The sequence below is a fragment of the Cebus imitator genome, unplaced genomic scaffold (genome assembly GCF_001604975.1).
Source record: "Cebus imitator isolate Cc_AM_T3 unplaced genomic scaffold, Cebus_imitator-1.0 Scaffold39, whole genome shotgun sequence".
Taxonomy (NCBI): domain Eukaryota; kingdom Metazoa; phylum Chordata; class Mammalia; order Primates; family Cebidae; genus Cebus; species Cebus imitator.
In genome coordinates, this window is record NW_016107354.1 from 875,934 (window position 1) to 901,258 (window position 25,325).

Below are 25,325 nucleotides of genomic sequence, written 5' to 3' on the forward strand. Positions count from 1 at the left end.
TGTAGTCCCAGCACTTTGGGAGGCCAAGGTGGGCTGATCACAAGGACGGGAGCTTGAGACCGGTCTGGCCAACATGGTGAAACCCCGTTTCTACTAAAAATACAAAAATTAGCCAGGTGTGGTGGCACGTGCCTGTAATCCCAGCTACTCAGGAGGCTGAGGCAGGAGAATTGCTTGAACCTGGGAGGTGGAGGTTGCAGTGAGCTGAGATCACGCCACTGCACTCCAGCCTGGGTGACAGAGCAAGACTCCATCTCAGAAAAAAAAAACAATCAGTAGTAATAATCACTAGAAATAATGCCTAGTCGTGTTTAAAAGCTAGAGAGAGTTAAAATGCATGACAATCGTATTTAAGTTGGGAAAGGAGTAAATGGAGTTAGAGTTTTTAAGATACTTCCACTAAATGAGAAGTGGCAAACTTGCTAATTTAAAGTAAACCCTAGTAAGTCAAAAATGCATGCTCTCTCTCGTATCTCTCGTAATGACTAGAATAATAATAATAAAAAAGAATGTATAACTAACAAGCTAATAGAAAAAAAAGAGAAATAATACAAAGCAATCAGTTCAAAAGAAGGCAAGAAAGGAGAGAAACATAAAACAGGAAGAACAAATAAAAGCAAACAATAAGATAGTAGATGTAAACTCACATATATCAACAATTACATTAAACGTAAATGGACTAAATGCTCCCATTAAAACACAGAGATTGTTAGAGGATTAAAAATAAAAACCAATTACATGCCACTTATAAGAGACAAACCTTAATATAAAGATACAGAGAAGGAAAGGATAAAAAACAATACGCCATATAAATACTAACCAAAGCCGGGTGCGGTGGCTCAAGCCTATAATCCCAGCACTTTGGGAGGCTGAGGCGGGTGGATCACGAGGTCAAGAGATCGAGACCATCCTGGTCAACATGGTGAAACCCCGTCTCTACTAAAACTACAAAAAATTAGCTGGGCATGGTGGCATGTGCCTGTAATCCCAGCTACTCAGGAGGCTGAGGCAGGAGAATTGCCTGAACCCAGGAGGCAGAGGTTGCGGTGAGCTGAGATCGTGCCATTGCACTCCAGCCTGGGTAACAAGAGCGAAACTCCGTCTCAAAAAAAATAAAATAAAATAAAATAAAATAAAATAAAATAAATAAATAAATAAATACTAACCAAAGGAAAGCTGGAGTAGCTTTATATCAGACAAAGCAGACTTTAAGGCAAAAAGCATTACTAGAGTGAGAGACAATGCATAATGATAAAAGGTTCAGTTCCCTTAGAAGATACAAATAGTCAAATTCTGTATGTACCAAAAAAGACATCCCTTCCCTGCCCCAGATACAGAGTAAAGCATATACAGCCCACCCTCCAGATGTTGCCTGGAGGAGAGTGAGCTGGTTGTGACTCTGCTGCACTTTTAGGAAGTTTCAAGTTCCTTGTGCCTCTGGTGGTGTGAATATCCCAGTGCCCTGAGCATGATGCCACATTTCCCCCACAACCCTGACCCTAAACAAGGCCAACTGCTTCTTCTGGGGCTCAGCCAAGAAACTGTGATTTTTCCCACAAGGAAGGAGAGGTTGACTGTCTCGGGCTTACAGAGAGTTGACATAACTGTATGAGGTCATCTATATAAACCCACACATGCTACACTTCATCATCAGTTTGAGGGATTTCTAAGGGTAACTCTGGCCTCCTGCACTTTTTGCTGCCTTTACAGCCTAATATCTAGGTGAGATGTGGCTCTACCATAATCCCATTTCAGGGTGAGAATAGTGACAGTGCCAGAGTTTTCAGCTTTCCTCTTAGCCACAGAACGCTTTCTTCAAATTTGACTTATGTTAGACTCAAGGATATTTAATAAGTAAAGGCTGAGCTCCAATCCTGTTCAAAATAGGAATTCCACTACCTCAAATAGTATCCTCTTTAAGAGTAATGATGGAACAAACTGCCCTAACAATTATATACCAGGAATAGCTGGTAATCTGATCTTTATTAAATGGACCCAGTGACACACATTTGTTTTATATGAACACATGCTTCTTTGCCATGGTGGCCAGGAAGCTCAGAGTTACAACTGTGACTACTTTAGCCGTTCATTTGTTCATCCCCGGTTTCAAATTATTTTTCTACTCTTGTTTTCTCTCCAATCTCATTTTCTCAAAAAAAAAAAAAAAATTTTTTTTTTTTTTTTTTGAGACAGTCTTGCTCTGTTGCCCAGGCTAGAGTGTAGTGGTGCAATCTCAGCTCACTGCAACCTCTGCCTCTCAGGTTCAAGCAATTATCCTGCCTCAGCCTCTTGAGTAGCTGGGATTGCAGGTGTGTGCCACCATGCCCAGCTAATTTTATGTGTGTTTTTAGTAGAGATGGGGTTTTGCCATGCTGCCTAGGCTGGACTCAAACTCCTGGGCTCAAGCAATCCACTTGCCTTGGCCTCTCAAAGTGCTGGAATTACAGGTATGACTCACTGCACCCGGCCTCGTCAAATACTTTTCAAAGGCTTGTACTACTCACTGTGTATAAAATTTGTTAGTCCATGTTAGGACTTTTTGGAGAAAGGCAGATCATAAATTAATTAAGTGCTATTTCTCCAAGTGCTGGACATGAAGGCATATATTATGAGTTGAATTGTGTCCCCTGAAAAGGTCATTGAGGCCCTAACTCCTAGTACCTATGACTGTGACCTTATTTGGAAATAGGGCCTTTGCAGATGATCAAGTTAAGATGAAGTCATTAGGTTGGGCATTAATCTGTCTTTATAAAAATGGCAGATTTGGACACAGAGACAGAGACATACATGGCGAATACCATGTGCAGATTGGAGTTACGTTGCTACGAGCCAAGGAACGATCAGAAGTTAGGAGAGAGGCCGGGAATGGACCACCCCCCAGTGCCTTCAGTAGATAGCTCTTGCCAACATCTTGAATTTAGACTTGGAGCCTCAAGAACTGTGAGATGATCCATTTCCATTGTGTAAGCCACTCTGATCGCAGCATTTTGTTACGGCCACCCTGGTGAACTAATACTACCGTATGCCAGAAGATTCAACGGATACATGGTTCAACTTAAAATATTAATAGCAATACATTGATATTGATGAGCATGAGAAAAAAGTATAACAAGTGACTCAAACCTGAGTTTCAGCCATGTTACTGCTTAGGACTAGGCTGATGTGGGTATGTCATTAGGCAAATGCTAGTTCAGTTGGCACACGAGAGGCTTACAGTGGAGCAGTGAAGAGCAGAGATTCTGTAGCCAAGGTTCTCAAATACTGGCTTCATCCCTTACAGGCTGTGTGACCTTGGACAGACTCCGCAACATCTCTGTGCCCCGTCTCCTCTCTACAACAATATCGATAATAGCAGCACCTACTGCCCGGGACTGTGTGGATGATTAAACGCAAGATTACACATGCAGTCCTACACACAGCTTGGGAGCTAGTTCAGTGCTTTGTAAGTACTAGCTCTTAATTTTGTTACCTGAATATGGAAAAAATAGTAATCATGGCACATACACAAAAGAGGGAAGTCCCAGCTAGCTCAGTAGGATGCTGGGAGAGGTACGTGACCACCAGTGTGCCGCTCCCGCCTGACTAGGGGTTCTGGGGGGTTTGTGCAGTGGCAGACTTTTTCACCAAGTTGTTCTGGAGGAACTTCTGAAAAGCCATGTAGATTGGTTCACATACAGTGAAGATGGTATCAGTGAGATAGACTGGAGGCTTGTCAGCCTGAGCAGCAGTCGGCGAGGCCAATCCAGGAGATGCAGAAAGAAGAACGGGCACCCAGGACTGCCGCCCTGACTCCCCACCTGTTGTGGGAGCTCCCGGAGCAGACTCAGGCCTCGATCCCACCCCATGCCTTTTCTCCTCCCTCTCCCCTTCTCAGTTCCCATCTGACCAAAGCTGAGAGGACCAAAATTTGCCAGACTTTTCTGACACCTTCCATGTTCTACTTGGCTCTCGACCCCTACAGATCATTTCTCCATTATCTATTTAACAAGGGGACACCTCTGTGATGCTATCGGCTCACGCCGACTGGGGTTGCCTCCCACTTCTACCTTCCTCGGGTCCCAGGCAGGCCTCTTTCCAGGCTCTGGGTCCCACCAAGAAGAAGTCCCCAGGAACCAGTCTGGTGCTAGCTCTGCCCCACTGGAGTCTGGCTCCTCCAACACCTTGAATTTAGACTTGGTGCCTCGAGAATTGTTGGGATGATCCATCTCCATTGTTTAAGGCACTCTGATTTCGGTACTTTGAAGGCCCCACTGGGATGCAGGCTCCAGGTGGCCACAGCTCTTCCTTGGACACTACGGGCTGAAGCAGGATGCACATCAGACACCTAGGACAGGGGTCTTGGCACTGTGTGGCTTGTTTACTCACAGACCCCAGCTCCGGGACCTGGGGGCGCCCCAGTCTCCTTTGCTAGTGACACAGACTCAGATCCTACCCCAGTACATTGGTCTGTTTTCTATTGCTTATAACAGAATAACTGAAACTAGGTATTTCTAAAGGAAAGGAACTTAGTTCTTATAGTTACAGCAGCTGAGAAGTCCAAGGTCAGGGTGCTGCATCTGGTGAGGGCCTTCCTGCTGGTGGGGCTCTGCAGAGTCCCAAGGCAGTGCGTGGTGGGGCACAAGTGTGCTAGCTCAGGTCTCTCTTCCTCTTCCCGTAAAGCCACCAGTCCCACTCCCGTGATAACCCTTTAATCCATTAACCCACGAATGCATTCATCCATTGGACAAGCCTTCATGACCTCTTCACCTCTTAAAGGGCCCAACTCTCAATACTGCCACAGTGGGGATTAAATTTCAACATGAGTCTTAGAGGCGGCAAATATTCAAACCATAGTACCCAGCCACATGACAAGCCGTGGCCCCCCATCACTGCAGGCTCCCCAGTGCCCAGGTTCTCACCCTAGGTTGTTTAGGATAGAAAGTCACAACTAGTCTCATACCTCCAACTGGCTCCGTAGCAAGCCCAGTTACTGTGTGGGTCCATCCCCTGGTAACATCGAGACTGAGCCCCCACCTCTACATCTTCAATCACCTGCTCTCTTCCCTGGACCCTTCGCATCCTCCCCAGCTCCCTAAAGGCCAGGCTTCTGTAGCTTCATGTGGCAGCCAGAGGAATCTTGTTGAAATGTAAACCAAGTGATGGCAGCCCCGGCTACAAAGCCTCAGCTGCCACTTGCCCGCTCTGTGCCTCAGTTCCTCATCTGTGAAATGGGGATAATTGCAGAGCCTACCTTAAAGGCTAGTTATAAGGATTTTATGAGATGACAGGAGTAAAAGCTTACAACAGTGGCTGGCTTGCCCTAAGTGGTGAATAAATGTAACCTCCCATTTCATTAGAAGAGAGACAGAGATGGTCTTTTCACCATCAACTCTTTTGTACCTTCAGAACTGTGCATTATTTGCACATGTTATTACTCATCTAAAGTAAGCAAGTTCATTTACGAGTAAACCAAAAATAAAGGAAATTTTCAATGATAACCACACCTTGGTTAGGGAATTGGAAAGTCACTGTCATGGTTACTTTCTTTTTTTGAGACGAAGTTTTGCTCTTGTCGCCCAGGCTGGAGTGAAGTGGCACAATCTTGGCTCACTGACTTTCTAACCTCTGCCTCCAGGGCTCAAGCGATTCTTCTGCCCCAGCCTCCGGAGTAGTGGGATTACAGGCATGAGCCACCATACCCAGCTATTTTTTGTATTTTTAGTAGAGACGGGGTTTCACCACGTTGACCAGGCTGGTCTCAATCTCCTGACCTCAAGTGATCCTCCCGCCTCTGCCTCCCAAAGTGCTGGGATCACAGGTGTGAGCCACCAAGCCTGTTATCATGGTTACTTTTATGCGTTGACTTGGCTGGGCCACGAGGAACCCAGATATCTGGTCAAAAATTATTCAGAGTGTTTCTGAAAGAGTGTTTCTGGATGACATTAACATATTCATCAGGAGAGTAAGGCAGATTGCCCTCCGCCATGTGAGTGGGCCTCAGCCAATCAGTTGACAGCTTGGATCACACAAAAAGACCAGCCCTCCCCCAAGGGAAGGAGACGTCTCCAGCCAACTGCCTTTGGACTTCACCTCCAACATGGCTCTTCCTGCATGGCGGCCTCTGAACTAGAGCACTGGCTCCTCTGCATTTGCATGGGCCGATTCCTTATCCTAAACTCTCTCTCTCACTCTCTCTCCGTATCCTTTTAGTTCTGGTGCTCTGCACACCCCTCCCTAGTACATTTGCAGCTCGGCCCTCCTCAAGGAGGGTAATGAAGTGGGGCCTTCCATCACGGCACCGCAGAGTGACCCAGCCCCCGCCCTGCTCCCCTGCTCAGGGCGCCTTGGAGCTCTTACTGGAGCACATCCTCTCCTGGTCTGGGAACACGGCAGGAGCGTGGGGAGTCAGGTTTGGCTCAGGTTTGGTGGGGATGAAAACCTCAGCATTGTCCTTCCGCTTCGCAGACAAATTCCTTTCCCTTTTATGACCTGTAGGAAAACAACTGTTTAATGTAAGACACTGAGCGCAAGCAAGTTGGGCATTCTGTTCAGGCGTTTGTTCATTACTCATTCACTTGCTCATTCGACAAATGTCTACGGAACTACTTTGTGTAGTTTGGGATTAGAGATGTGAATAATGCAGGCGACGAAACAAGTTTGCTGAGAGCCATGGTGAGCCCAGCACCACATTTTGGTAAGTACATAAAAGATTCTGGGACAGGCATAGGTTTTCAAATTTTAACATTTCTTGGCTGGGCGGCCAGGAGGTGCTTCACACCTATAATCCCGGTGCTTTGGGAGGCCGAGGTGGGAGAATTGCTTGAGTCCAGGAGTTAAAGACCAGCCTAAGTAACATAGTGAGACTCTGTCACTACAAAAAATGAAAACAATAGGCTGGGCGCGGTGGCTCACGCCTGTAATCCCAGCACTTTAGGAGGCCAAGGCGAGTGGATCACCTGAAGTCAGGAGTTTGAGACCAGCCTGGCTCACATGGCGAAAACCCATCTCTACTTAAAAGACAAAAATTAGCTGTGTGGGGTGGCAGGCACCTGTCATCCCAGCTAGTTAGGAGACTGACACGCAACAATTGCTTGAACGCAGGAGGTGGAGATTGCAGTGAGCCAAGATTGCGCCACTGCACTCCAGCCTGCGGGACAGGGCAAGACTCCGTCTCAAAAACAAACAAACAAACAACAAAAAAAATCCCAGGTGTGGTGGGACGTGCTTGTAGTCCCAGCTACTCTGGAGGCTGTGGCAGGAGAATCACCCCCAGAAATCTGAGGCTGCAGTGAGCTATGATCGTGCTACTGCACTCAGCCTGGGGCACAGGGCGAAACCTTATCTCAAAAAAAAATGAAAACAAAACATGAAAAATGTCAAGAAATTCAAATTCTTTCTTTTCCCTTTAAGCCCCAGTATCACTCAACCTGTGCCTGGCATCAACTGTCCCGTAGCCTGTTCCTTCACACCCGGGAATGACTGTCATATCCTCTGCTTCTCCGGGATGGGACTCGGTCACTTCTTCAGAGCCCCGTCCGCTTCCTCCCTGTCTCCCCACAGCCATGCTGTCTGCAGGCCCAGTGGGTTCCACACAGGACTGTTATTAACACGGCTCTGATCACTTGCTGCTCCCGCAGGTGCGCCTAGCACCTTTGTTTATTTGACAGAGGTTCCCTGAGGGGCTGCACTGTGCCACGTGTGTGCTGCACGCTGCGGAAGTGGAGGGTAAGGGTCGGCCTGCCCACAGGCTGGTGGATGGGGAGGTGCGGTGGGTGGAGAGAAAGACAACTGGGATTGTGATCCCAGGGCCATGACGATGCTACGTGAGCGCGAGGCAGGGGAGGGCTGACCTGGGGGGATGTGGTGCGAGTGCGAAGGCGGCTTTGTGGAAGAAGCAACTTCGGAAAAAGTTGCAGGAGGGAAAGGCAGAGAGCCAGGATTCAGGGTTCTGAGTGGAGCGGAAAGGGACTGTGGTCATCTGGGCAGAGGGAACAGCTGAGCAAGGGCCTGGGGTGAAAGAGAACATGGTGGGAGCACGCTGGATGGACAAATGTCTTCTCTGAGATGTCAATTATTGGGTGTGGATTTTCCAGGGCTGAATTTTTTTTTTCTTTTTTTTTTGAGAGGGTCTCATTCTCACCCAAACTGGAGTTCAGTGGCATGATCATGGCTCACTGCAGCCTCAATTCCCCAGACTTAAGCACTCCTCCTGCCTCAGCCACCCAAGCAGCTGGGACTAAAGGTGTGCACTACCATGCCTGGCTAATTTTTAAAACGTTTTTTTGGTAGAGATGGGGTCTTGCCATGTTTCCCAGGCTGATCTGGAACTCAAGTGATCCTCCCGCCTTGGCTGCCAAAACTGTTGGGATCACAGGCATGAGCCACTGTGCCCAGCCCCCTCCAAACTCATACATTGAAATCCTAGCCGCCAATACCCTGACTGTGACTGTTTTGGGCACAAGGCCTTTAAAGAGGTAATTAAGTAAAAACAAGGTCATATGGGTGGGCCCTAGTCCAATATAATTGCTGTTCTCCTAAGAGATGAGGACACAGACATGCCCCAGAGGGATGACCACGTGAAGACACAGAGAAAACAGCCGTCTACAAGCCACAAAGAGAGGCCTCAGAAGAAACTGACTCTTGATCTCAGGCTTCCAGTCTGCAGAACCATGAGACAATAAACATCTGCTGTTTAAGCCTCCGAGTCTGTGGCACTTCTTCCTGGCAACCCCAGCAAACTGATACACGGTCTGATTCCAAATATTCCCTCATTTCTCTTTCCTGAGGTTCACCATGGTTCAGAAAAGATTGTCTTCTCCTAGGGCTTTTAAGCTTGTAGGTCTGGGAGAAGAAAGAGGGAAGAGAGCAGAAGGGAAAAGGGAGAGGGAAGAAGGGAGATGGGAGATGATGGAGACAGACAGGGAACAGAAGAGGAAGAGAGAGAAGAAAGAAGGGAGACAGGAGATGATGGAGACAGACGGAAAGGAGGAGGAAGAGGGAGAGGGGAGAAGGGAGATGGGAGATGATGGAGACAGAGAGGGAGAGGAAGAGGGAGAGGGGAGAAAATGGGTCTTGCTACATCTCAGAACTTTTCAGTTACTCGTCAATAAATAGTCCCTTAGTTTAAGCTACTCTGTATTAGCCAACTGGTTTGTAGATACTGCAAAACACCTTACAATGTACAGAACAGACACCTACAACTATCTGCCAGGAATTTACCCTCTGGAACTTCAGGGCCACAAGGAAGCCTTTGGGAAGCTCTACGTCTTGCAGTCAACAGAGACCTGACTGATACACCTCACTGGCCTGTGAGGCACTCTACCCAAAGCGGAATTCAAAGGACCACTGGAAGTTTAAGTCCTGCTATTAGAGGCAGAGATATCAATGACAAAGAAATGATACACAAGACAGAGCTCACTTTTGGAAGCCGGGTTAAATTCCAGCACCACGAGGGTGTCTGGGCCCGGGGGAGGGCGTCCTTCTGTCTCCTGTTCGCCGGGAACATCCTTCTGTACCAAGTCCCCACTGGAAGGAGGGCGGTCGTCTCTGGGATGGCCCACCAGCGCTGGGTCCTCTGGCTCAGGCTCAGAGAGTATATCTTCCTCAATAGAGTCATACTCATCGCTGGAACAATCCTTTTGTTTCCTTTGTACATTTACGCTCAGTTTCAGGCTTTTTCTCAGCTCCTGCAAAAAGCCCAGAAGAGAGATGAGAGATAAATATGGTACCTTGAGAAAAACTCATTTGAAAATAGATCACTTGAACCAAAGAAGTATTCTCCCCAATCTAACATTTAACAATATCATCTCCACCCTTGTGTTGTCATTGCTTTGAAGGTAACAAAACAGAGGGCAGGGGAAAACTAGCAACTCCCTAGACGGAGCAGTACTGTTAATATTAATTGTGGTGTCTGTATCCCCGAGATGCCAGGGGAAGGTAGGGGGAGTGCGCACGTGAAGGAGAGGGAGAGAGAAACAGACAATATGGCTTGTTAAAATCTGGGGCTTGTTCAAGCAGATTGCGGAGTCCCACCCACTGATTCAGCGGGTCTGGGATGGGGCCTGAGGATTTACATTTCTAATAAGGTGATCCTGATATTGCTGGTGCAGGGACCTCACTTTGAATATGAACTCCCAAAGGCCTCCAAATGACTCTGAAACTCCAGATGGTAAAATGCCTGGCAGGTAGTTGTTGGGAGCTGTCCCGCATATTGTAAGGTGTTGAGCAGCATCGAAATGTCATACTATTTAGCGCTTAACTACAACGGCTTGAAATTTTTTTGTGTGTTTCTTTTGTCTGCATGAAATTGTAGATTCCTTACGGCTAAGCATTAAGATCTATACTTAGAGTGACCAGGACATGAATCACCCAAACCAAGATACCAAGATACTTCAGAAAGAAAGAGAGCACTACTATATTTACACTGGGACAAAAAGTATAAACGGAGCTGGGACAGTGGCTCGTGTCTGTAATCCCAGCACTTTGGGAGGCCGAGGCAAAAGGACTGCTTGAGACCGTGTGTTCAAGACCAGCCTGGGCAACATAGTAAGACCCTGTCTCTACAGAAAACAAACAAAAATTAGCTGGGTATGGTGATGCATGCCTATAGTCCCAGCTACTCGGGAGGTTGAGGTAGGAGGATCACCTGAGCTTGGGAAGTTGAGGCTGCAGTGAGGTATGATCGCCACTGCACTCTAGCCTGGACACACACACACACACACACACACACACACACACACTGACAGGACTGTTTGGGCAAACCAGTATGTTTGGTCAGCCTAGCTATACTACCCCTTCTAGCCTGTATAGTATCCAATGTAGTTCTAAGAAAATGAGAAGCAGTCAATAAAGGTTTGATAATTGACCAATAAACCTAATAGTTTTCATAGTAGGCTGAATAAGGGCTCCCCAAAGATGTCCATGTCCTTATCCCTGGAACCTATGAACTCCTGAGGGCTCAGCAGGAAGTGAGGAACACTGTGTAGAACACTTTCATCATCTTAGAGAAATCATCCTACACAGATGATAGAAATATAGATGTTACAGGCACCACTGGTGAGGACTCAGGAAATGAACATGTAACCGAAAACTGGAGCCCAGGGAATCCTGTTACGTAGCAGCAGAGCTCAGCTGATTGTGTCCTACAGTGCTGTGAAAAGCAGAACTTGTAAGAGATGAACTTGGATATTTAACTCAGGAGATCTCCAAGCAAAGTGCTGAAGATTCAGTCTGTTTTTCTCTCGCTGCCTAAAGTAAAAGGTGAGAGAAAAGAGACAGACTGAGGGAAGAACTGTTAAGGAAAAGGGAACCAGGACTTGGCGATTCAGATGATTTTTAGCTTATCCAGATTGCAGAAGATTCTAAAATTAGGAGATTCACTGTCAGAAAAGTATGCTATGGAGAGAAAACTAAAGGTGTGGCTGGACAACCTTTTTTCTTGTACCCCAGAAGGATGCAAAGTATTCGGTCACATGGAGGGCTCTTTGACGAGATTAGGCATATGGCTCATGGATCCCCTTAGACATCTCAGCGGAAGCCAGGACAGACAGGGGATTTTACAGGAAACATTTGCAGAGGAGTCCCTTGTCTAATGGAGCAAATCCTAGAGACATACATGGGAGTCCCACATGACTTTTGAGAATGTCATACCAGCAGAAACACTGCCAGCTTGGACTGAATGAGAGAAAGAACAAAATGAAAGAAGGTTGTCAGACTCCCCAAAATTCTACAAGCAGGAAATTGGCTGATAAAATGGCTCATCTGCAAACACATGCTGTTCTTCCTGAAAAAGGAAGAATGACTCCAAGGATGGAGCTGTGGGCCAAGAGAGCAGAGACTCGAACCACAGAGAGTTATTCCCAGGCCTTGAAAACTAATTTTGTTCTTCCTCCCATTCTGTCCAAGCTGGCAGTGTTTCTGCTGGTATGTAGCTTTCAAGGCCTGGGAAATCCATGAATCCAGTGTAATCACAGGGGTCCTTACGACAGAGAAGCAGAAAGATCAGAGTCAGATAGAGAATATGTAAGAATGGAAGCAGAGGTCAGGGAGGAGCGAGCTATAGTGCTGGCATTTAAACAGGAGGACGTGGCCACAAGCCAAGGAATGTAGGTGGTCTCTAGAGTCTGAAAAAGGCAAGGGAAGGAACTTTCCTCTTAAGCCTCCAGAAGGAATGCAGAACTGCCAATGCCTTGATTTTAGACCAGCAAAACCGATTTTGAATTTCTGACCTCCAGAACTAAGCCACCAAGCTTGTGGCAAGTTGTTACAGCAGCAAACAGGAAATAAATATAGCTGTCTCTTTTTAGAGTTCTCCCCCTTCCATCCCTTGATACCAAGTATGGGTGATACACATTTATTAAAATTAATTATCTCTGTTGCCCACGCTGGAGTGCAGTGGTGTGATCACAGACTACTGCAGCCTTGACCTTCTGGGCTCAAGTAAGCCTCCCGCCTCAGCCTCCTGAGTAGCTGAGACTACAGGTATAAGCCACCACACCCAGATACCAATAATATTTACTGAGCAACCAGAATACTACCTGGCACATAGTAGGTGCTCAACCAATGCCTTCTGAATGACTGAATAGAATCCACTGATGACTTGGTGGTGGCTTTGAGCAGATGCAGCATGCCCTCATACCTTGGAGGTGACATTGGTGACAGGACCCTTAGCAAGTTATTTACCTCCTCTGAGCTGCATTTTGACACCCATAAAAATAGATTAACAAATCCCTACCTTGCAGAATTGCTTTAAAGCAGAGGTCTGAACTGGGAATAATTTTGTCCCCCCACTCAACTCTAGGGGACATCTGGCAATGACTTGAGATATTTTTTATCACAACTGGGGCAGAGGTGTCCTACTGGCATCTATTACCTGGACACCTGGGATGCTGCTAAACGTAATAGAATGCCTGAGACAGCCCCACAACAAAGAATGATCTGGCCAAAATGTCAAGGTTGAGAAATGATTAAAGCAAGCACGGGTTCACCACTGGCATTTAAAAAGATAACTCCAGTTCTCCTAATTGAGTGTATTGAGATGGTTCACGCAGCCTTCGTGCAAACCAGACTGAGGTCGTGGCTTCTGTCTTCAGAGTCTGAGAGTGGTGGGCAATGGCAGGGGCAACAGATTCCCTGCTCCTCCCCAGGGAAACATGAGTTCCCAGGCAACCTGCTGTTCAACAGCAATTTCAGCAGCTGTAAAACTAGTAATGCTTTATGGTAGAATAATGCTCTATACTCTGTAAAACATTTTCAACACTTTCTCTCTTTTGATCCTCAGAAGGCCCATGTAAGACGGACAGGTAGAGTAAAATGCTGGGATAACATGAATTCAGTTAAGACAAGATAGCCTATTGGCTCTTAGGCTTGGCCCAACTCCCATTCTCAAAGGAGGTCAACTTAGGCTCTGTTCTGCCGGGATGGGGACGAGGCTGGGTGAAAAAACCATGGGCACACCCCTCTCTCTGCAGCCCCTATTTTGCCCAGTCGCTGTGGATCACATTCCTAGCTGGGAGACTGCTGTCACTGTCCAGGAAATTTCGGTCCCAGGGCCCAGAATCGTCTCCACTGATGTCTAAGGCAGAATGCAGCCACCAGACATGGCCAGTTCCAGGAAGGCTTTGGATCGGGCATTAGGACCCTTGAACCTGTGATCAGCTCAGTAGACTTCCTCTGGCTTCTTCATGCCCTTCACTAACTTGCAACCCCACATTTTGAGTGATTGGATTGTGGGGATCCCCCAAAATTTGAGGAACTGTGACCAGCCTTTATGCTGGTTGAACTCACAGTGATTAAGTGGCAGAGCTGTGACTTCTGCACTCTGCCACTCCTCCTTGCTCCTTCTAGGTTATCCACACATAACACAGACTCTCTTGCTTCTGTCATGGCCCTGCCAATGGGGAGGACGATATGGCAACCACCATTCATTAAGGCTTCATGCACGCACATGGGCTTAGGTACCGTGCTAAGGGCAGAGGTGGCAGTGGAGAGCCAGATGGCAAACCTCTGGCCTTATAGGAGTGCACAGTGTGGGGCGGGAGGAGACAGGCAGGTAACGTATCATGAAATATAAACAAGGGCACTTCAGAGGTGGCCGGGATTGTGAAGAAAGCCGTTGTCTGAATGACGCGACAGGGCTGAGGGAGTCCTGATGAACGGTGGTCAGGGAAGGCTGAGTGATGAAGAGCCGCCCAGTAGTGTCTGGGACACAAGGCTGTCTGTGGGTGGGGATGGCAGAGGCAAAGGCCAGGAGGCAGGAACGGCTGGAGGGCATGTGCTTCCTGGAGGGAGGCAGCAGTCACGTGGGACAGGGCTTTGTAGGCCTCACGGAGGAGTGTGGATTTTGTTCTATGTACCATGAGAAGCTGCTGAAGGGTGTTATCTGATTTCTGCTTTTATTTTTTATTAATTTATTTTTTTGAGACGGAGTTTTGTCCTTGTCCCCCAGGCTGGAGTGCAGTGGTGAGAACTCAGCTTACTGCAACCTCTGCCTCCTGGATTCAAGTGATTCTCCTGTCTCAGCTTCTCAAGTAGATGGCATTACAGGTGCCCGCCACCAGGTCAGGCTAATTTTTATATTTTTAGTAGAGACGGGGTTTCACCATGTTGGCCAGAGTGGTCTCAAACTGCTGACTTCAGGTGATCTGCCTGCCTCGCCCTTCCAAAGTGCTAAGATTACAGGCGTAAGCCACTGCGCCTGGCCTGATTTCTGATTTTAAAAGATCTGTAGGGCTCGGGGATATCAGGTGGATTTTAGGAGGCAGGACAAGGGTGGAAACAGGGCTACCAGCTTCGCTGCGGTTGCAGGTGAAAGAAGAAGGTGGCAGCGGAGGTGGGACAGGGAGGAGGCCTCAAGATCTATTCCGAGGCAGAGATAACCGAAATGACTGATTAGAAGTAAATCATATGCATACTCTCTGACACAGCTCTTCCAGAAATTTATCCTTCAGTCCTAAGTACACAGAGATTGTTGAGGCATCCTTTATAATAGAGAATGGTCCACATGGTCATTAAGGAAAGATGGATTCAATACCTAAAAGAGCAGGTGTCCACTGGGCCCCAGGCAGCTCTTACAAAGAAGGAGGTAGCTCTACTTCTGCACTTCTTTGGGGCAGATATCGAGATATACATTTAAGTAAGAAGAAGCATGTTGAAAATGTACCTATAACGCAAACTCAATTTTTAAAATAATTGTTAATTTCTATGCATGTATGTTAATTTGTATGCATATACGCATACAAAAAGTCTGGAAAAATAGGCAACTGACCTTTTTTTTTTTTGAGATGGAGTCTTGCTCTGTCACCCAGGCTGGATTGCAATGGCACAATCCCAGCTCACTGCAACCTCTGCCTCCTGGGTTCAAGTGGTTCTCCTGCCTCGGCCTCCTGAGTAGGTGGGATTACAGGTGCCTGCTACCACGCCTGGCTAATGTTTTGTATTTTCAGTAGAGATGGGGTTTTGCCATGTTGGCCAGGCTGATCTCGAACTCAGCCTTGGCCTTGGCCTCCCAAAGTGCTTGGATTACAGGTGTGAGCCACCGTGCCCGGCTGGCACTCAACTATTTTTTTTTTTTTTTTGAGACAGAGTTTCACTCTTGTTACCCAGGCTGGAGTGCAATGGCGCAATCTCGGCTCACCGCAACCTCCGCCTCCCGGGTTCAGGCAATTCTCCTGCCCCAGCCTCCTGAGTCGCTGGGATTACAGGCACGCGCCACCATGCCCAGCTAATTTTTTGTATTTTTAGTAGAGACGGAGTTTCACCATGTTGACCAGGATGGTCTCGATCTCTTGACCTTGTGATCCACCCGCCTCGGCCTCCCACAGTGCTGGGATTACAGGCTTGAGCCACCGCGCCCGGCCTTCAACTATTAACAACGATTTCTCTGAGAGCCTTTCAAAAACTTTTTCTTCTTTGTTTTAAAAATATGGCACATGTATACCAGGTGCCTGTTCTGCACATCTACCCCAGAATATAAAAAAAAAATCATTTAGTATTAGCATGCATCCAGTGTTGTAATTTAAAAAATGATATATTACATTGATGTTTAAATCTTGTCCTTCCCTCTCACAAATAAATAAATTCTCTAGAGGAATGGTGGGGAAAGGTGGAGTGGAGGACCCTGGACAGCCAGCTGCCTGAAAAAAATCATCTCTATCCCTGGAACACGTTTAGCTCCCAAAAGCCAATGACAAACAGCAGCACTCGGTGCTGGAAGACAACGGAGCAGCATCTGTCTAACTCGAGAATAAAGTATCCAGCCAAGAAGTCCAGACTGAAAAGTAACAGACCATCTATCTCAAGCAGCCAGAAACCCAGGGAATACAGAGGGCATTCATGAGCTCTTCTCGGAAAATATCACACAGGTGCAAAATCTAGACCAATGAAAGAGGAAATCAAAATGAGGATGCAGGCGTGGAGAAGCTGTGATCAAAGGTCTAATGGTAAGCGCCATAGCCACTTAGAGATTGAATAAATACTAGGTGTGTATGCACATTAGGGAGATGGACAGAATGCGATGCTATAAACCTGAGCCCTTAGCTTAGCGAACAAAAATCAGCAGAGGGCAGGCAATGCGGGTGGCCTCATTTTCCACACCAGAGAGTCAACCCAAATGCATCTCAAATGGAAACAGAGTTTTTTTTTTAAAGTGGCAACTCTAACCTCTTATTTCATAATGTATTAAACTGATGGCTATTTTAAGAAATAATATTTCCTGTGATAAAGAAATTTGAATTTCAATAATTCCTCCTGTTTCAATTTGGTTTCTTTTTCTTCTTTTAAATTAATGGAAATTTAAATGCCATGACCGTTATTTGCAAAATACATACAGGCCAGGTGTAGCGGCTCATGCCTATAATCTCGGCACTAAGGGAAGCTGAGGCAGGAGGATGGCTTGAGCCCGGGAATCTGAGGCCAGACTGGGCAACAAAGTGAGACCCCCCAACTCTATTTTTAAAAAATTAAAAAATAAAACAACAAAAAAATCCCTCTCCCCTAAGAAAATATATATAAAAGAGCAGCCTATAGATTCTGTGTGGCTGTCAGCTTCTTCGCAAAGGAAACAAATGCGTTTGCTCACACTGGATGAACCTAGGCCCTGATAAGGCTCACGTGATCTAAACCATTTGTCCCAGGGGCAGAGGGGAGACAAACTAAGGAGCAACATTCCCTGGAGAAAGCCGTTGAAAACCTTTCCATCTGGAAAGATGAGGACCTGGGGTTGGGGTTGGTTGCTTTGAAAGCCCATCTGCCCGTGCTTCAAAGAGATAGCATGCTGTGGGATCTACCAGGTGCTTTGAAGCCATCATCCAGAAATTCCTCTGAAGAAAACGCACTTTAGAGCTTTGCTTCAAAACCTTGTTATATTTGATTTCAGTGTTCAGTGTTTAAAATGTTAAGTTCAAGCCCTTTCAACAGAAAGCCCTCTGCATGGAGGCCAGGCTGCCAACACGGCAGGTGGGGAGCGGACGACAGGGACTGCACACAAATGGGTCTCCTTATTGGGGATCCAGGGAGGAGGCGGAGGGACGGATGCTGCCATAAAGACTTAAAGGTAGTTGCCAGAAGAACCACTGACAAAAATGCAGCAGGAGTTTGACGGTCAGGGATTTAACGCCTTCGATGCCTGAGCTTCCTCCTTCCACCTACCTGGGAAAAGAGTGACATCAGGCGACCATCAGACATGAAGTTTTTGCAATAATACTACCAGTAACTATGACATCAAAGACAATGGCTACTAATTGCTAAGCTTCTGTTACATTATTAGGCACTAAGCTGACTTAACTAGGCACCTTATCTCATTTCTTTTTCTTTCTTGAGGCAGGGTCTTGCTCTGTCACCCAGGCTGTAGTAGCACCACTTTGGCTCACTGCAACCTCCACCTCCTGGGTTCAAGTGAGCCTCCCATCTCAGCCTCTAGAGCAGCGAGGATGACAGGTGCAGATCACCACAACTGGCTAACTTTTTATTTTTTTGTAGAGTTGAGGTCTTACTATGTTGCCCAAGCTGGTCTCAAACTCCTGGGCTCAAGCAATCCTCCTGCCTCAGATTCCTGAAGTGCTGGGATTGTAGGCATGAACCACTGCACCCAGCCGCCTTATTTCATTTCAACCTCCTAACACACCAGTGGGGTAGGTCTCCTCACCTTCCAGGCTTGGAGGACATAGTATATGTTCAAGGTCACATGGCCAGTAATGACAAAGCCTGGGTATGGAGGAATGACCTTCTGTATTCGTATTATATATCTGGCTCTGTATTAGGCCGTTTTCATGCTGCTGATAAAGACATACGTAGGACTGGGAAGACAAAGAGGTTTAATGGACTTACGGCTCCACAGGGCTGGGGAGGCCTCACAATCATGGCAGAAGGCAAGAAGGAGCAAGTCACATCTTACATGAATGGCGGCAGGCAAAGAGGGAGAGCTTGGGCAGGGAAACCCCCATCTTAAAAACCATCAGATAGGCCGGATGCAGTGGCTCATGCCTGTAATCCCAGCACTCTGGGAGGCCGAGGCGGGTGGATCACGAGGTCAGAAGTTCGAGACCAGCCTGACCAACACAGTGAAACCCTGTCTCTACTAAAAATACAAAAATTAGCCAGGTGTGGTGCCTCGCACCTGTAATCCCAGCTACTTGGGAGGCTGAGGCAGAAGAATCGCTTGAACCTGGAAGGCGGAGGTTGCGATGAGCCCAGAGCCTGCCATTACATCTAGCCTAGGGGGCGACAGCGAGACTCAGTCTCAAAAACAAAACAAAACAAAACAAAACAAAGCAAAACCATCAGATCTCCTGAGATTCACTCACTATCACAAGAACAGCGCAGAAAAGACTCACCCCATAATTCAATCACCTCCCACCTGGTTCCTCCCATGACACATGGGAACTGTGGGAGTTACAATTCCAGATGAGATTTGGGTGGGGACACAGCCAAACCATATCAGACTCCAAGGTCCAGACCCAACCATGTGACCATGTTTATTCCTGCCTGCTACCAACCTGGAAGCAACAGAGCGGGATGAAAGTCTGGTGCACAGCGACTGTCTACTGACTTGCATAAAACAGATGAAACCTGCCCGTAAGAGCTTTACACACAAAGCTGCCTTGAGGCCACTAAACGTGTTCATGCATGTGTTAAGTCTCAGCGGATGAAGCATGAAACTTCTAACTCTACTGATAAACGGGAACGAACCGGGTTCTAAGTTGTGGGCCTGACGCAGTTTGCCCTGTGTCCCCAGATGAATTGCTGAGCTTCAAGACCTCACCTCTGCTATGGGAAAATGTGCCCTGATTATCTCACCAAAAAAACACAACAAAAAAGAAGGCTACTGAGGGGACAAAATGAAATCAACAGCTAGGAGTGTTTTGTGATTGCTTTAATAGGGCTCTAGTTTTTACAGAAAATTTAAAATTGTGATGATGGCATCTTTTATTATTTCTCAGATGCTATTGAACCTGCCTATTAGAAGCTTGGATGGTTAGACCATGAGGCCACAGTGGAAACTTCAAGACAGTCCTCAAGAGCTAGCAGCAGTCTGGGAGGCAGAGGTGACTAACATGCAGCCAGAAAGGCCAGACCTCCCCAACTAACCCCCTCCCCCCAGAACCCCAATAATGTTTTTGTAAAACCAGGTTTTGTAAAACCAGGACTGAATGTCTTCAGTCCAGCACGCCCTGCTAGTTGTGATAATTCCCACTGACTCCTCTTGCACTCAGTGAGGCATTTGACACATTCATGTTATTCATCTGCCTGGACCATGAAGGCTTCTTCCTTAGCACTGAAGAGTTAGCTGATTAATTTGTTCCTTTTTTCTCATTCATCCATTTATTCAATAATTGGTTTTTTTGGGGAGAGGGTGTCCATTCTGTCACCCAGGCTGGAGTGCAGTGGCACGATCGTGGCTCACTGCAACCTCGACCTCCTGGGTTCAAGACATTCCCCCACTTCTTGAGTAGCTGGGACCACAGGTGTGCACCATCATGCTCCACTAATTTTTGTATTTTTTTGTAGAGATGGGGTCTTGCCATGTTGCCTAGGCTAGTCTCAAATTGCTGGGCTCAAGCAATCCTCCTGCCTCGGCCTCCAAAGGTACTGAAATTACAGACGTGAGCCACCACACATGGCAATGAATATTTTTTGTTGAATATATGTGTCCCCCATAAGCAGGTCTGACTGCTAAGTGCTAGGGATGGAGTGATGAAGACAGGCTTATGAAATCTACAATCTGGCAACTCTTATGTAATCGATAACAGATTATCAGAGTAATGAGTGCCAAAAACCCAAATTTAGGGCTTGCCAGTCCAAGCCCAGAATAAAGTGCCTTGTGCCCTAAGTTTAGGGTCAACTCTGAGTTTTTTGTTTGTTTTTTAAGACACAGGGTCTTGCTTTGTTTCCCAGGTTGGAGTCCAATGGCACAATCACAGCTCACTAACTCCTGGCCTCAAGTGATCCTCCCACCTCAGCCTCCTGACTAGCTGGGACTACAGGTGTATGCCACCGCACTTGGCTAATTTGGTAAGTTTTTTGTTGAGACAGGGTCTCGTTATGTTGCCTTGAGCTCCAGGCCTCAAGTGATCTTCCCATCTCGGCTTCCCAAAGTACTAGGATTACAGGCATGAAACACCGTGCCTGGCCTAACTCTGCATATTTTGAAAATCGATTCCCAGCTGGCCAGGCGCAGTGGCACACGCCTGTAATCCCAGCACTCTGGGAGGCCGAGGCAAGCAGATCACTTGAGGTCAGGAGTTCGAGACCAGCCTGGCCAACATGGTGAAACCCCATCTCTACTAAAAATACAAAAATTAGCTGGGTGTGATGGTGGATGTCTATAATTCCAGCTACTCAGGAGGCTGAGGCGGAAGAATCACTTGAACCTGGGAGGCGGAGGTTGCAGTGAGCCAAGATCGCATACTGCACTCCAGCCTGGGTGACAGAGTGAGACTCTGTCTAAAAAAAAGCAAAACAAAAAAAAAATTCTCATTCCCCTATATCAATTCTGATAGAACTAAGGTTAGGAAAATTTGAATTATACATGTGTTTTAAATACCTGGGCAATATTCATAGTTTTCTGATACCTTCTTACTGCCCCTATTCAACCTTTGATTTTCTTTCATGAATTTTCATTCAAAGCTAAATGTATACAGTATCCTGGAGTTCAGTCTGTAAAGTGCATCACTGGAGAAAAACCAAAACAATCTCTGTCTTGGGGAACACAGTGACAGAACAGAAAACGAACTCAGAAAGTAGATGGGCCTGGGAGACTGTGGAATGCTTTCCTGGCTTGGGGGCTGCCGGCCAAACCCCTCAGCATCACCCTGGCGGAGCATCAGTAGATAGGAGATTGGATAGGGACAGCAGGATAGAGACCAAATATCAAGGAATGCCACTGGCTGACTAGAAAATTTCAGGAATTCCCAATAAATAGACAGGAGAGATGACATCCATAAAGAACTAAAGGAAACTGCAGTTCTTGATCTAAACTGCAGATCAAAACATACATGATGGGCCAGGCATGGTGATCTCACCCCTGTAATCCCAGAACTTTGGAAGGCCAAGGCTGGTAGTTCACCTGAGGCCAGGAGTTCGAGACCAGCCTGGCCAACATGGTGGAACCCTGCCTCTGCTAAAAATACAAAAATTAGCCAGGTGTGGTAGTACATGCCTGTAGTCCCAGCTACTCGGGAGGCTGAGGCAGGAGAATTGCTTGACCCAGCAAGCAGAGGTTGCAGTGAGGCGAGATCTTGCCACTGCACTCCAGCCTGGGCAACAGAGTGAGACTCAGTCTCAAAACAAAGCAAAACAAAAAACCCCACATACATGGTGTATCAGTCTGTTCTCACACTCCTATGAAGAAATACCTGAGGCTGGGTTATTTATTTATTTATTTTTATTAATTTTTTTAGTAGAGATGGGTTTCACCATGTTGTCCAGACTGGTCTCAAACTCCTGACCTCAGGTGATCCACCTGCCTCAGCCTTCTAAAGGGCTGGGATTACAGGCATCAGCCACCGTGCCCGGCCAAGACTGGGTGATTCATAAAGAAGTTTAATTGACTCCCAATTTCCTGTGGCTGGGGAGACTGCAGGCAACTTCCAATCATGGTGGAAAGCACCTCTTCACAGGGTGGCAGGAGAGAGAAATGAGTGCCAAATAAAGGGGGAAGCAGGCTGGGTGCGGTGGTTCACGACTATAATCCCAGCACTTTGGGAGGCCGAGGAGGGTAGATCATTTGAGGTCAGGAGTTCAAGGCCAGCCTGGCCAACGTGGTGAAACCCCATCTCTACTAAAAATACAAAAAATTAGCTGGGTGTGTAATCCCAGCTACTTGGGAGGCTGAGGCAGGAGAATCGCTTGAACCTGAGAGGCAGAGGTTGCAGTGAGCGGAGATGGATTGCGATTGCCCCACTGTACTCCAACCTGAATGTAACAGAGTGAGACCCTGTCAAAAAAACAGAAAGAAAGAAAACATTTTGACTCTCTATATAACAGATATTTGCAATATATAAAGCAAAAACAAATGCAGGGGAAATTGACAAGTTCACAGAAATCAACCAGATACAACAGACAAAAAGTAAGTAGAAAATGACAGCAGTGGTTTGCTAATGAGCATAAGAAGTTTCCAGAGAAGCTTATTAAAAATGCAGGCTCTTAGCACTTTATGCGTCCTCCAGATCCAAATCTATATCTATGGGTGTGGTGTGAGAATTCACAGCTTTAATAAGCAGCCCAGGTGATTCTAATATACTTTAAGAATCACCGAGTTAAGTATTACAATTAACCATGTGTGATTTAACAGATACATTGAGAACTTTGTACCAAAAAGAGAATGATTATTCTTTTGAAATATCAAAGAACATTCATAAAAATCATCTGGTAGGCCACAAACAAAAAGCCTTAGAAACTTTCAAAACTCCAAAATTAAACCATTGTTATTTTTAGGCCATTTTTAATCATAATGTGGCCAAATTAGAAACTAACACAAAACTATAGCAAAAAACAAAACTAGGTAAACAAAAAACCATTTGCTTAAAATGTTTAGAAAAGCTCTCCTAAATAAAGAAGGCTGGGCATGGTGGCTCGAGCCTGTAATCCCAGCACCTTGGGAGGGCGAGGTGGGAGGGGATTGCTTCAGGCCAGGAGCTCAAGACCAATCTGAGCAACACAGCAAGTCCCTGTCTCTACGAAAAAATTAAAAGATTAGCCAGGCATGGTGGCGCATGCCTGTAGACCCAGCTGCTTGTGAGGCTGAGGCAGGAGAATCACTTGACCCCAGAAGGCTGAGGCTGCAGTGATCTGTGTTCATGCCTTACGCTTCAGTCTGGGTGACAGAGCAGGACCCTGTCTTAAATAAAGAAACAAGTACATAGGAGAGAGAGAGAAAAAAACCCTAGAGTAATAAGCCAATTAAAAATAAATGGCTGGGCATCGTGGCTCACGCCTGTAATCCCAGCACTTTAGGAGGCCAAGGCAGGTGGATTACCTGAATCAGGAGTTCAAGACTAGCCTGGCCAAGATGGTGGAACACCGTCTCTACTAAAAATACAAAAAAAAAAAAAAAAAAAAAAAATTAGCCAGGCGTGGCACATCCCTGTAATCCCAGCTACTCGGGAGGCTGAGGCACAAGCACCACTTGAACACAGGAGGCAGAGGTCGCAGTGAGCCAAGTGAGACTCTGTTACGTTGCATTCCAGGCTGGGTGACAGAGTGAGACTTCGTTTCTAAACAAAATGAAAAACAAAAAAAATAAGATCAGGCTGGGCGCGGTGGCTCACGCCCGTAATCCTAACACTCTGGGAGGCGGAGGCGGGCGGATCACCTGAGGTCAGGAGTTCAAGACCAGCCTGACCAACATGGTGAAACCCCGTCTTTAAAAAATAAATAAAATAAAATAAGATCAAAAGAGACTTCGTTTCTAAACAAATAAATAAATGACAGTGAAAGTATTACATAGTACTACATGGTAAACTTTGTGAAATAAATGGAAAGCAATATTCAGAGGAAAATTTATAGCCTAAACGTATAGCTTACTTGATTTATTAGAAAACAGTATGAAAATTAAATGGGCTAGGTGCAGTGGCTCACACCTGTAATCCTAGCACTCTGGGAGGCCAAGGAGGATTACTTGAGCCTAGGAGTTTGAGACCAGCCTGGGCGACATGGTAAGACCTCATCTCTACCTTAAAAAAAAGAGAGAAAGAGAAAGAAAAGAAAAAATAAATAAAACATTTAACTTAAGTCAGGTTAGAGTGGTGGAGATCAGGGAGAACTAATGTGATAAATTAAACCAAAAAGTTTAAGAGAGGAATTAAGATAAAAGCAGAAATAAGCTGAAATGAAAATAACAAATCAGTAAATGAATGAATGGACGGCTAAATAAATAAAGTATACTTGCTCAATAAAAGTAATAGCTGAAGATGGTTTGGCTGGGTAGATATAGACAGCTTTTCACATTATACTCAATTTACTTCTGAATCGTTTGAATCTTTTTAAATGAGAATGCACCCACATATCAGGTGTTAGAAAAAATGATACAAAATAATGTAAAAATGGTTTCACATCATATCTCAGAAATTCTAAGTAGGCTATAAATGCAAGATATTAAAGCTATTTATTCTAATATTGATTCAGAAGTTATTCTTTATTTTCATTAAGGCTGAAAAATAGGCTTCATTAAGTTCAATTCATCCGGTGCCTTCGTTTGCAGGAACACCCTACTGAGGGATGGGATCACCACATCTCTTACTTCTGGACCTGCAATTCATGGGCATTTAGTGCTTGTTCAGCACCATTTCGCATCGTTCATGCTCATTGCCAAATTATTCCTGCTCTGCTGGCCCTGTGCTGTCTGACCTACCTGCCCGGGGCCCTTCCTAATGCTATAAGCCAGTTGTCTTTTGGTCTGAGCTGTCCAGCTGATCATCCCGGGGGCCTTTGATGTTTCTGGGTAACAGACGGGCTAGGTCAAGAGCCATTGTCAAGGAGAAAGACCTTTTCCTCCTGTCTTACCAGGAATGGACAAAGCTTTCATTATCTACATCAGAAGTTGTAAGCTGGTAGTCTAAAGGCCTCATCTGGCCAGCAGGTATCTTGTTTGGTCCACAGGAAATTGTGAATTAGGCTGGGCATGGTGGCTCATGCCTGTAATCCCAATGCTTTGGGAGGCCTACACGGAAGGATTGCTTGAGCTCAGGAGTTCAAGACAATTTTGGGCAACATTGTGAGACTCCATTTCTACAATGGGGTCCCAGGCACAGTGGCTTGTCCCTGCAATCTCAGCTACCTAGGAGGCTGAGGCAGTAGGACAGCTTGAGCTCAGGAGGCCGAGGCTGTAGTGAACTACAATTACGCCACTG

General features: G+C 46.3%; 1 protein-coding gene across 1 annotated transcript in view; it reads right to left on the reverse strand.

Moving 5' to 3' along the window:
* The window catches only part of LOC108302183 (katanin-interacting protein), a 110,241-nt gene extending 85,349 nt beyond the window's left edge, over window positions 1-24,892 (reverse strand). The window contains exons 1-3 of the mRNA XM_037737566.1: window positions 24,827-24,892; window positions 9,398-9,665; window positions 6,337-6,468 (exon numbers count right to left, since the gene is read on the reverse strand). Of these exons, the coding sequence (XP_037593494.1) occupies window positions 6,337-6,468; window positions 9,398-9,665; window positions 24,827-24,892 (466 nt within the window). The remainder of the gene's footprint in view (window positions 1-6,336; window positions 6,469-9,397; window positions 9,666-24,826) is intronic.
* Between the last annotated feature and the right edge of the window lie 433 nt (window positions 24,893-25,325).